The sequence below is a fragment of the Miniopterus schreibersii genome, assembly GCF_964146895.1.
Source record: "Miniopterus schreibersii genome assembly, chromosome: 8".
Classification (NCBI taxonomy): domain Eukaryota; kingdom Metazoa; phylum Chordata; class Mammalia; order Chiroptera; family Miniopteridae; genus Miniopterus; species Miniopterus schreibersii.
The window spans coordinates 43950462-43963955 of NC_138109.1; the positions used below are offsets into that span (position 1 = coordinate 43950462).

General features: G+C 36.3%; 1 protein-coding gene across 1 annotated transcript in view; it reads left to right on the forward strand.

Moving 5' to 3' along the window:
* LRRC7 (leucine rich repeat containing 7) overlaps positions 1 to 13494 on the forward strand; it is a 396137-nt gene that overhangs the window by 349961 nt on the left and 32682 nt on the right. The window contains exon 23 of the mRNA XM_081144600.1: positions 9544 to 9765. Within this exon, the coding sequence (XP_081000726.1) occupies positions 9544 to 9765 (222 nt within the window). The remainder of the gene's footprint in view (positions 1 to 9543; positions 9766 to 13494) is intronic.

The window sequence follows — 13494 nt, forward strand, 5'->3', positions numbered from 1 at the left end:
GTCTTGTCCTAAGACCACTTGTGAAAGTGATAAAACCACACTGAATTTTGAAGCAAGCCCTGCAAAATGGCATTTACACCGATACATAAAAGCTAATCTCTGCACTACGCTGCAGAAAAAATTCTCTCAATGTTTTTTCTTATTTCTTAAGGTCTTACTTTGTATTTCTTTTAAGCAGGAGTGCGAGAGAAACTGTGAGCCTTAACTTTACATTTAATGGCCCTTGAGCACATTGAACTTTGCTGTTCAGTTTCCTCCTTTGGGAAGACAACGATGCATACCTTGTAGAGCGGCTCTGAAGATTAAGACTATGACGTTAGCCCTGGCAGGTTTGCTTAGAGCGTCCTGGGACTGAAGGGTCTCGGGTTCAATTCCCTTCAAGGGCACGTACCTCGGTTGCAGGCCCGATCCCCAGCCCCAGTCAGGGTGCGTGAAGGAGCTAACCAATCAATGCATCTCTCTCACATCGATGTTTCTCTCTCTCTTTCTCCTTCCACTCTCTCTGAAAAGCAATGGAAAAAATATCCTCAGGTGAGAGTTAAAAAAAAAAAAAAAGATTATGATGTTAAATAAAAAGATTATGATGTTAAATATTTATCACAGCACTGTCATATTGCGGAGGTGAGGCAATTAAACACCCATATCAGTGTTTAATTGATGGTAGCTACTATAATACTTATCGTTTGGGATAAAAATATGTAAATTATGGACAAGCAAAATCTCTGTTTAGCTTTGTTCCTAACAGCAGGTTGTTAATGAGACCAAGGTCATGAATTAGCATCCCTTTCGAGTTACTTATACATGAGCACAGGCTACACTCTTCATCCAGACAGTTGTCTTGAAAACATATCCAGTGATGGGGATGGAGATATCTAGGGGGAAATGAAGCTGAATCACAGCAACCTAAAATATTAGCCATAATAGTGAGAGGAAGCCGTATCATCTCTACTTATGGCAGAATTTTTTTTAATTTTTATATGCTGTCTCCCTCTATAAAAAAAGGCTACTTCTCAAAATCTGGAACAAATCCCTAATTTACTGCTTGCTGACAAATAACTTGTAAGGCATAGTCTCTCTGAGTAAGAGTTAGGGGAAGCATGGAGTTCAGACATTGGTGGATTTTCAAAAGTTGGGAATATTTAGGGATTCACTGACCTTGAACTAGGGAGGCATGGTTACCTGAATGAGACTGTTGCTGACTGCCTAACCTTCAGGTGCAGTTTCTAAAGCAAGCTGTCATTGATTAATTACAAGTTTAAAACAAGTTATAATTGGTGATTATTTATTGCTATGGCCAAAGGACAGTCAGACCTTTACTCAGCAGATAGGAACTTTTTATTCTCCTTGCCATTATTGAGTATAGCAATGTGCTCAATGTATTACATTATCTTTTTTAATCCTCAATATTCTGTGAAGCACTTATTATCTACAGTTTTCATATGATAAGCAAAGGGCTTAGGTAACTTGCATAAGATTGCCTAACTAAAAAGTGATAGAGCAAAGAATAAAACCCAGGTTCGTCTGACTCCAAAGACTGTGTTTTATCTGTACGGCCTCTATTAAATTTTTAAATTAACTCCTGGCATTTCTGTAACATTTCACTCCTATAATTTTGTCATTTCAAGAATGTCATACAAATAGAATTATACAATATCATACAGGAAGCTTTTGGGGTTGGCTTTTTATATATATATATAAATCCACCCTTAACAGAGCACATCACTGATTTCAGAGGAGATGAAGGGAAAGGAAGGTAGAGGGAGAGGGAGAGAGAAACATCAATTATGAGAGTCATCGATTGGCTGCCTCCTGCACGCCTCCTACTGGGGATCGACCCTGCAACCCAGACATGTGCCCTGGCTGGAAATTGAACCTCGATCTCCTGGATCCTAGGTCGATGCTCAACCACTGAGCCAGGCCAGCTGGGCTTGGCTTTTTTTACTCAGCATACTTCTCTTTAGAGTCACTCAAGTTGCTGTGTGTATCAGCAGGGGCTTCCTTTTTGTTGCTGATTAGTATTCTAAAGGTATGGATGTATCACAATTTTTTTTAACCACTCACCTATTGAAGGAAACCTAGATTTCTAGTTTGGGGTTATTATGAAGAAACTTCTCTAAACATTCATGGACAGATTTTTGTGTGAACTTGTCTTTCTTTTTTTTATTATTAAAAATGTTTAATGCTGACATAATTGCAGGTGTCACCCTTTTCCCCATCCTTTGCCCACCTCCACTCATCTCCCCCTCCCCCTCCCTTGGCCTTCACCAAACTATTGTCGGTGTCCATGGCTTACACATATTGATACATATTGTTCTTTAGTTAATCCCTTCATTTTATTTATCCAGTCATCTCCTCCTCCCTTGGCACCCGCCAGTGTGTCCAATGGATCCATGCTTCTGTTTCCATTTTGTTCATCAGTTTATTTTGTTTATTAGATTCCACATGTTAGTGAGATTATATGGTATTTATCTTTCTAAATATCTAGGATAAATGCCCAGGAATATAATTGCTGGATCATATGACACTTGCATGTTTAAGTTTTACTTTTAAGGACCTGCCAAATATTTTTCCAGAGTGGCAGCAGACTATGAGTGATCCAGTCTTTCATCATCTTCAGCATTCATTGTTGTCAGTCATTCTGATAAGTGGGTAGTAATATCTCATTGGGGTTTTAATTTGAATTTCTCTAATAGCCAACAGTGTTAAACATCTTTTCATGTACTTATTTGCTGCCATCTGCATATCCTCTTTGATGAAATATCTCTTTATGTCTTTTGACCATTATTCTAAATGAATTGTTTAATTTCTTACTGCTGAGGTTTGAGAATTTTTTAAAATAAATTCTAGATACTATCCTTTGTCAAATATATGGTTTGCTAATATTTTTCTTGAACTCTGTAGCTTGTTGTTTCATCTTCTTAATGTTTCACATTTAAATCTATGACCTATTTTGAGTCATAATTTTTATGTAAGATGTGAGACATAGGTCAAAGTTCATTTATTTTGCCTATGGACGTCCAGTTGTGCCAATACCATTTGTTGACTAGGCTGTCTTTTATCCATTGATTTGCTTTTGCACCTTTGCCAAAAATCATTTGGCCTTTATTCTTGTGGGTCTATTTATGGGTTCTCTGATTCACTCCATTTATCTATCTGTCTGTCCCTCTGCCAATACCACACATAATAATCTTGAAATCAGTCTGATTCTTCTCACTTTATTCTTCTTTTTCAAAATTGTGTTAGCTATCCTAGTTTCACTGGCTTTCAATATAAAGTTTAGAATAATAATATATATATATAATCTCTCTGGAGTTCTGATAGGAATTTGTTAAACCTGTATATCAATTTGGAGAGAACTGAGATCTTTACTGTGTTGTCTTCCAGTCCACAAATATGTCTCTTCATTTATTTAAATCTTTGATATCTTTCTTCAGCATTGTGTTGTTTTCGCCATATAAATCTTGTACAAGCTTTTCTGACTTACACCTAAGTGTTTTACTTTTCTTGAGTGACTGTGCATGGTACTGCATTTAAATTTTGGTGTCTACATGTTCATTGCTCACATACGTAAATACGCCTGCAAGTTGGCTGAATTCACTTGTGAATTCTAGGAAATTTTTTGCTCATTCTTTTTGGTTTTCTATGTAGACAATCATGTGATCTGTAAATAAGACATTTTAATTTCTTCCTCTCCTATATGCCTTTTACTTCCTTCTCTTGCCTTATTCTACTGACTGGAACTTCCAGCACCATGCTGAATAAAGCTGATGAGTGTGGACATCTGTACTGTGTTCTTGATCTTAGGCAAGAAGCATTCACTTTTTTCACTTAAGTTTTAAGTTAGTTGTAAGTTTTTTGTAGATGTTCTTTATCAAGTTGAGGAAGTTATGCTCCATTTCTATATTTCTGAGTTTTTATCATGAATGGATGCTGAATTTTGTCACATGTATTCTGCTTCCATTGGTATATTCACATAATTTTTCTTCTGTAGCCCATTAATATGGTGCACTGCATTTGTTGACTTCTGAATACTGAACACGCTTTGTATCACTGGAATAAACTCCACTTGGTCATGGTGCATATAATTCTTTTTATACATTGCTATATTCTGTTTGCCAATATTTTGTTAAGGATTTTTGTATTTATATTGATAAATGGTATTGCTCTATAGCTTTCTTTTCTTTCTTTTTTTTTTTTTTTTACTGCCCTTATCTGGTGTGTGATAATACTACTTACTAGCTTCATGAAATAAATTAGGATGTGTCCCCTCCTCTTCTATTATCTGGAACAGAGTGTGTAGAATTGGTGTGAATTCTTCTTTAAATATTTGGTAGAATTCTCCTGTGTAACCATCTATGCCTGAAGATATCTTTTCTGGGAATTTTTAAATTACAGATTCCAATCTTACTAGTTGCAGGGCTTTTTTTGGGGGGGAAGGGTGGCTTTTCAAATTATCTATTTCATATTGGGTGAGTTAACAGTAGTTTGTGCTTTTTAAAGAAGTGACCTGTTTCATATTTAAGTTGGAGTTATCTGTAGTATTGCCTTATTATCCTTATGATGTCTGCCTGATCTGTCGTAATATCTCATTCTTTATTCCTGATTTTGCCAATTGGTGTTTCCTTTTTCTTTGTCTTATTCAATCTTGCTAGACATGTGTCAATTTTATGATCTTTTCAAAGAATCAGCTTTTTGTTTCACTTACTTATTTCTTGTGTGTGTGATTCATTGTCAATTTCATTGATTTCTGCTCTTATTATTTCCTTCTTCCTGCTTGCTGGGTGTTTATTTGGCTTCTCTTTTTCTAAGCTCTTGAGATAGGATTTTAATTATTGATTTGAGGTAAAAATCTTATTGTTATTGTGAGGGAGATACTGATATTCTAACTTCCCGGGTAGTTTCCACAGATACCTCAGTGAAGGTAGCCATATTACTAGACCCTCTGTAGCCATCCTACTGGGAAAGTACCGTAGAAGGGTGCCTCATTACTTCTGGGTGGGGTGTAAGTCCATGCTCTTGTGTTCTCCAGTGACACCATGGGGGTTGGACCAATGGGGATAGATGCAGTGGCACTTTACTTGGCTGTTGGTGTGCCTTGTTACATCCCTCTGAGGGTAGAAGTCTAGGCTCCCCACTTGGAATTTGCTGGCATTGTTGGGATGGGACTACAGGTTTTTTCCATGGTGTTTGGCTATCGTAGGGCAGTCACTATCTAAGTTTTCTGTCTTGCTAGGCTGCCCTTTTTTCCTTATCTTTTGGCTAGATAGAGTAAGCTTCTGTTGAGGTTTTTCTCATCTGTACCTTTAGGCATTTTCAGCTTACCTGCTTCTTTAGCTCCAAGTCTAGGATATATGACAAAAAAATAGAATTCAGTGAATTCACCACTGTGTTTTTATTTGGTCCCTAGATCCCTAGCTGATCTGCTGTCTTCTGCCTACTTCTCAGAGTTTTCTTATATTTGTGTATACATAATGTCTAGTGTTTTTAATTTTTCTTAATGGAGAGAATAGGGGAAAGTATGTCTACTCAATCTACTGGGAAGCAGAAGTCCTACTGCCTCAAGTTTTAAAACTTAACCTGCATGTTAAAAACAAAAAAAGAACATGCAGAATACATGGTGTAGATATAAAGTGATAACTTTTGTTGTTGTTGCTGTTTTACAAAATTACTGAAACTGACTCATTTCAATGAGTGCTGCTGATGCCTTGAAATCAACTACTGAATTATCCTTTGTAGATGATTCTGTGTTGGTAAAATTGCTCCCAAACATTTTTAGAACTCCTTTGGACTTAATTTTAGAAGATGATTGTGTCCATATGCATATTCTCAGTGACATAAATTGTCATCTTTGGGGCTGTTTGATTTTTGGAAGGAACCCAAATGGTCAAAGAGTCAAGATGGGGAGTAAACCAGATGAACATGTTGGATAATACACTTCTAAGCCTAACATTCTTTTCTAAGGGAATAATGTGAACAAAAGCATTGTTGTAGTGAGAAAGTCATTTCTTTCATATCGTACAAAACCTCCCAAACCCTTTAAATGTAGCAAGTCAACGTTTCTTTTCTGTGGTGTTGACATTAATGTTTCCTTGTGTCCTATGGATATTGGAGTTTTTCCCTGGAAACGTAAACTTTGACAGCATGTTTTGGGGTCAACTTGAAAACACAGTATTCCATCACTATTCTCCTCAAATGCATGTTTTTTTGTCCAACCTCCCCTTGAAAGTTCAAAACAAATGTCAAATCTTCTCTATTTCTTTTTATCATTCAAAACGTGTAGCATAGGCTTTACAGAAACCTTTTTGTTCAAATTCCCCTTCAGGATGAGTCAGTGTTCTCATAGCTAACCCTCTGCTTGAGTAAATGCCATCTCTGACATTTTCTACATTTTCATCAGTCCTTTGTACTTCACTATGAGCATCCTTATTACCTCTCTTAAGCCTTCCTGATGGTCAGAAAACTTCCTCATCGCAGTTCCTCCACACTGTAATTGTTCTTTTAGATATCTTGTGTCCTTTATGTCTGCTTAACTTCACATCAAATTTAGTGTTAATTCTTTGCTTTCTGCAGCTGTCATTCCCCGTTCACTGCAGCCTATAGCCCAAACACAGACTGAAGGAACCACTGCTGATGCAAACAGAATCATTTTACAGCATGTTTCCTCCAAGCCCACTTTATGTTTTGCCAAGCCATATAAGAACATGAGCTTCATCACTTCATAATCATAGAAAGATTACTAAGTACACAGAGCCTCAGCCTTTTTGTTTAACTGAAAAATTCTAAGTCACATACATAGTATCTAAAATAGGTAATAGAGTAATTCAATAAGTAGGAATGGCCCTTTGGTGAATTAAAGAGCAGCTAAAGATTTTTAATATATTCTACTCAACAAGCTGGTCCTTTTGTTCCTTTTCAATTCACTGATAGTTGTAGTCAGACAGCCTTGGTTCAAATCCTGGCCCTACCAGTTTACTAGTTGGCAAATGTCTTGGGAAAGTTACTTAACCTCTCCAAGCATTAGTTTTCTCCTCAGTAAAATTGGGTAATAATAGTTATCACTAATGCTGTTATAAGGATTAAAGGAGGTAACACATGTCAGTTTTAGCTCATTGTTTGGCACCTTGTGTTTGGATGGCAGCTATTATTTATTAAATGCCAGTTACTGTGCCAGTCATTAAAGATGACAAGTAGGAAATGGTGCTTGACCTCAAGTTCCAAATTGAAGCAAAATCCTGAGCTCAAACTGTCCCATCAGAAGGAAAAAATAAACCAGAAAAAAAGGAATCTGAAGGCTATTACAGTTCTATAATATATAGAATTAATTTTGCACCCATGGATAGACCATTACCAGAATAGTCTAATCAATGAAGTGATTGTTAATAAACAGTCATTATTGATTTTCTCATGCAGATTATGCATTCTGGAACTCTAGCTATATTCTGGATCCTTCTGTTTTTCTGGGTGTTAAAATTCTTTGCTTGTCTATGTGATCACTTTCTGCCGGTGTTCCTCCATCCCACTGACTCAAGCACTGACTGAAGACCCACGAATATTATGCCAGTGGAGGTGGGAAGCAGATATAAAAGTAAAATCAGTTGACTGTTCAGTAGCCAGGTCAGCCAACCTTAGACTATACCCCAAGTTTCTCAAACTCCAGGAAATCATTTTCTCTAACTAACTCAGCATGCCAGTTAGTTCACTCAAAGTGTAGCAGTTCAAAAGGGGATACTGTGTTTATGGTGGCTTTTCTCCTTCCAAACAGGAGAACATGAAATCTCACAGACGTACGAGAGAATTTGATTTGCAAAAAGGAAAAACTTGACCAGTAGGCTTTTTACTCTTCTAGAATGGCTGAGAAGGGAATAGATTCCATAGAGAAATACACATTTGCCCTTTACACAGTTATCTAAATTGTGTCGATGATGTTGTAGTTCTGTGGTCACTGGCTAATTGTGTGGGACACTGCTGGATTGCTAATTGTTTTCACTGTGCTGGGATAGCCTGAAACTCTTTTTTGCATTTTTTCCTTCAGTTTCTCATACTGAAATATCTTTGCTGTTTTTGAATGTAAGAAACTGCATGATACCAAGACAACCAGTTAGATACCTAAAAATATAATCAAGTGGTATTTACTTTGCCCTATATATGGCCAAATAATAATTTCTGAATATTTTTTTCACCAAAATTACCTCTTGTTTTGAATCGAGCAATATGCCTTTCATCTTCTTCAAATGATTTTCTATGATCATTGTCATTTCCTGATGTCTCTTAAAAAATTAAAATTAATCTCTTCTTTTAAAATTAGAATTAATCTTTTCATTGAATACCTGTTTAATAATTATTCCTTTATTCCTCCAACCTTTTTCATAGTAATCAAAATCTTGATTAGTCAGGAAAATTCACAGGTTTCCTAGCTAATGAATTCTAAGGTGAAATTCATTTTTGAATTCCAAATTACCTACCTTTAATAGTTCAATAGAAAGAAAATGAATTCAGGAAGTAAACCCTCAGATCCTTCCATAGTGATGTGTGAAGTACCAAGCACAGCACTATACTAACACATATATTCAAAACATCAATGACAAGCATTCACTTCCCATGTTAGGCTTCCATGTTAAATTATACGTGATATTAAAAGGCATATACTAGATTACCAGCTCACAAAACAGAAATGGTTGCTTGGTAGAAAAGATATCAGGTAGAATGATTCAAGGAGCTGATGCTAGAAAGAAGGTGAAAAAATAGGAGTGAACAAAGGAGCAGGGGTTTGCACCATATCAGTCAAAGATGGGCAACCACAGTGAGCATGCCCTCTACTCCATAAATGCCTTTAAGAATTAAGAAATGATTATCATTTTAATTAGAGGTACTGATGAACCTCTGAAAGCTCATCATGAGATGATCTTCATACAGAGCTCACTTTGCAGACCTTTTCAGATCTAGTGCCTCCACGGGCTATCGATACAGGAATTTATCACATGATTAATTTTTAATATAACTTCAGGATGCCAAAAAACATATCTTTGATTTTAAAATGCATAAAATTAATAAATATTTATTATCCTCACTTGTGCAAGCTCACTAAGCACTTGTGGCATAAAGGAAAGTATGTAATTCAATTATTTTGCTTCAGAATTAAGGACCAGGTTCTATCATTTTCCTCTGATGTTTCATATATTATATCTCTCTCCCTGGTGTTTTTCAAAATAAAATGCCATATAGAACTTTATTTTTAAGTTGTGACTTCTTTTTCTTCTTGAAATTTCTTGGACTGAATTTTGTTCCCTTACAATGGGAGCTAAAATAAACTTTGGCAAACCACCAGATGACTCCGAATGTATTTAATGCAACCTTGCTCCAATATTAACATTTTCACAAACCGCAGTAGGCGGACCCTTGCTGTTTTTTCATTATCTTTTCTAGCCGTGGCTGCAAGCCCAAATGATGCCACTTTACCAGAGAGATATTCTGTACGTGTTTTCTACTTTAATCACATCCTTTCAGCACCACGAATCTTCATCTGACAGATTATCTTCTCCACAGGCAGGCAGCCATATCCAGACCTTGATGGGGTCCCAAAGCCTTCAGCATCGTAGCCGGGAGCAGCAGCCATATGAGGGAAATATAAACAAAGTGACCATCCAGCAGTTTCAGTCACCATTGCCTATTCAGATCCCCTCTTCACAGGCCACCCGGGGACCTCAGCCTGGACGGTGCTTAATTCAAACTAAAGGGCAACGGAGTATGGATGGCTATCCAGAGCAGGTGAGAAGAGTTTTCACAATTTGTGAACTTGCAGGAAATGTTCAGGGAAGTCCAGTGAATCCATGCTTTTTCTTCCCTCATTAATGTAGTCTGGGACACATTAATGCTGTCACTATGTTGAATAGAGTGGAGCACTGTTTGTAGGGATTTTATCATTATTTTCAGTGGTTAAGGACAACAACCTATAAGAGTTGATGGTTGGTAAAATGTCCATTTTACGTAAGGAAAAACTGATGAATCAGAACAGTTTTTGTGGTTTATCCTACACCCTCCCCTCTCCACCCCCCACTGCACTTTAGCTCTACAGCACCGCTTTGGGATGTCACAAAGCGCTTCAACCGACTAGGCGTGGTTACCAAGGCCGCTGGTGAAATTAACAGTGTGAAAAGCAAACTGTATATTCCTTTCTGTTCGTGGCAACATTTTTTAAGAGTCCTACCTTCTGATTGTTGAAGAGTACAGAGATAAAGTTTGCTATGGAGAAAATGATAAACAACAGTTAGAAGGGAAACACTTCTGAAATACTCCAAAAGCTACCGAAAAATGCCAGGTAGCACACAAAAACTGCTGCTCTTCTGTCCTATCTCAAATCAGAATTTGCTTTTCCATGATAAGAACCTGTTTTTCTTCCTTAGGACCAGAAAACTGAGTAAGATCTCAGCTACTAAGTTATATTAAGCTTAGAAAGTAAAACATTAAGATCTTAATACTCTTATAAAATTAATTTCTCTTCTTTGATTCTTCAGATAATTAGGCAAAGCTGACTTTGCCCACTGACTTCACTAAATTTTTCATATGGTATATAAAGGTTTCACTGTAGTATTAGTTCAAAGCTTCACATATTACCCACCTTATTTTCTGAACGTATCAGACAAGATTATCCTCATTTTCTAGTTTTCCCCTTTCTATTGTTAAGAGCCACTTATTATGTGGATCCCAGATGCTCTTGACAGCTCCTCTATTTCTTAATACCCTTCTTGGATCTGAGATTATGTATTAATCATTCTCAGAATTATAGATATTTTTAAAGATAATTTTTTCTGTCCTACCTTGATCTAGGCCAAGTGTTGGATTTAAGGTAAAACGAATCAGACAGGTGCCTTTAAGGAGGTAATGATGTGTGGTTTTTAATTCTTCAGAGATTCTAAAAAGTTAATGAAGTTTTAAATTATGCTCTAGTAAAGGCATCTAGAAGGTTAGAAATTGTTCATATCTCACAAATATTATAATCTCAACTCAGTTCTAAGATTTGGTTATTCCTAATAGCAGCTACATGGGTGTTTTTTTCTGAAAATCAATACATTTAAAAATTCACTGCGGTCAACTCCCCAAATTCACTGAGGTCTATCTTCACCTACCTTGAATAGTAAGTTTAGTGTTAGCATGCACTTATTCTGAACACTCTAAATTTAAAGATTTTTTTCACATTATCCCTCCAATAACACATAAATTGTACAGTTTGACTAATGAGAAGATTATTAAGTTTTAAAGTTTACGTGCTTATTAAATTTAAAACATCATGATTGAGAGATCATATTTAGAGTCACTTGCAAGTGTTTTGCTTCACCACTTGCAAAGCCAACTCTGGTGCCTTTCAAACCTAGAAGTAAAAATGTAAACATTCAATGGCTATGTTAAGGAAGGGACTTAAGTATGAAAAAAGTCCTGTGCTTAGAAGAGCCCACACTTAGTTTCATGCTCTGCTGTTGCCAACTTTTAATTCGTAATAATCATTGAACAAGGAGCCTCACAGTTTTTTGCACCAGGCCCCACTAATTATATAGCTAGACCTGCTTAAACATACTATTTCATTTAATCCTCACAATACTCTTTTTCCTTTTTACAAATGAATAATCCAAGGTACAGGGAAAATAAATAACTTGTGAAAAATATAATTGGTTGAGCTGTAATTTTAACCCAGGTTTATCTGATCCAAAACCCAAGTTCTATGTCCCAATCTTACTATTAAATTAGCAACACCATCTCAGATACTTGCCTGTTGTGGCCTCAGTGTTCTCTTCTGTTAAATGATATTAATGCAGCTACAATTCAGAAGTACAGAAACTGATTTCACTAGTCTGGATATGACCTCAGTAATGGGAAGTTTTGAAACTCCCCAGATGATTTTATTGTGTAGCCAAGGCGAGAACCAATATTTAAGATATTCTATCGAGCTCAACAATTTACCAGCTGAATAATATATTGTCATTCTAGAGATTATAGATGATGATCTCACAGGGCCTTACTGCTACATAACAACATTCTGTCATGGGCGTCCCGAAGATAAACCCAGTATTTTGTTAGAGCAAGATTAACACAGGCCAGAAGCACCAAGTCAAATGATGAAAACATGCTCCGAAAGAAGCTAACGCACCGCTGACTGCCAGGCTGCTGCGCCTGTCTTCATCCAGAAATTTCATTCATTGTTTTTAATATCTTAATAGAAAATTGAAATGCTCTCATTAAATAAGCTATTAATTAGCCTCCTAGATCTGACCTTTTGCTAGAATACTGCATTTCCCCTTTGCTAATTCTATTTTGTTTCCAACTGTTTCTTGGCTGTGAGGTATTCTCTCCTCTTTGCATGGCCCTTTGGGCCTTACCAGGCAGGTGGAACTCCTTATATGCGAGATGAATGCTCTCTCTGACATGCTTTATGGGACACAACAGTCGCAACACAACCTATTAGCCATACCACAATATGCCCAAGGGTAGTCTAGCTTCAGATAAGAATTTATGGTTGTTTTTCACATTTATAAAACCACAGTGTCATCTTTATTATTTCTAATATTAAAAAATATATTGAGGCAGTTCTTCATATACTTGGCACATATGGAATTTATTTCCCTTAGATTTTTAGTGCCTTCCAGACTGACAATAATGTAAAATAGATATAGTCACTACCTTGCAGGAGAAGGACTACAGAGTATTCTCAACGACTTACTTTGTAAATAAAAGCCTTTGCATATGTTTCCTTTCAGGTTTTATAGTGGCCTGGGGAAAGCCAGAGTGCATATACCTTCTACATATTACATTGTGCAAAGTTTTACATTAGAAAGAAATAACCTAAATCTTAAATAATTTAATTAGAAATGCACAGATATATGGGAAAACACAGAGGTTAAATATTTAAATCATGTAAGTTCCTTTTTCCCCATTTTCTAATTAACCACTAATAATTGTAAAAGGACTACAGGGTAAACCGGTGTGTTGAATAAAGCTAAAATATTCCTTGGAGCTACATCAAGTTATTATATGTTCATATCCACAGACTATGAGCCTTATAAATACAAACCTATTATAAGCTGTACTTTCTATCACCCTGTGATAACCAGTTTAACAAATCTAGCTCAATTAAAGGAAAAGTTATAATTAAACATATCTTTAAAAATAAAAACATGGGAGAGTACTTGTGGCAATTGCAGTTTTCCATAGTTTAGAAACTGTTCATTACTGACTCTACCATAAAAGTTACATTAGCAGATAATTTTTGTCTTTGTGTTGCAAGTGAACTGTGTAATATTTAAACATTCTATTCATTATTATGAAATATGACAGTGAATTAAGAATAGTTCCATTAAATGGCCAAGCTTAATTGACCCAGTTCCCAAAGAGTCACGATATATGCTGATTAAGTCAGGAATAGGCCTCGAATTTGCCTTCAGCTACCTAGCTAGGGATTAAAGGTACCTCAAAAATAAAAATATAGAGAGCATTTTGGGCATTTTC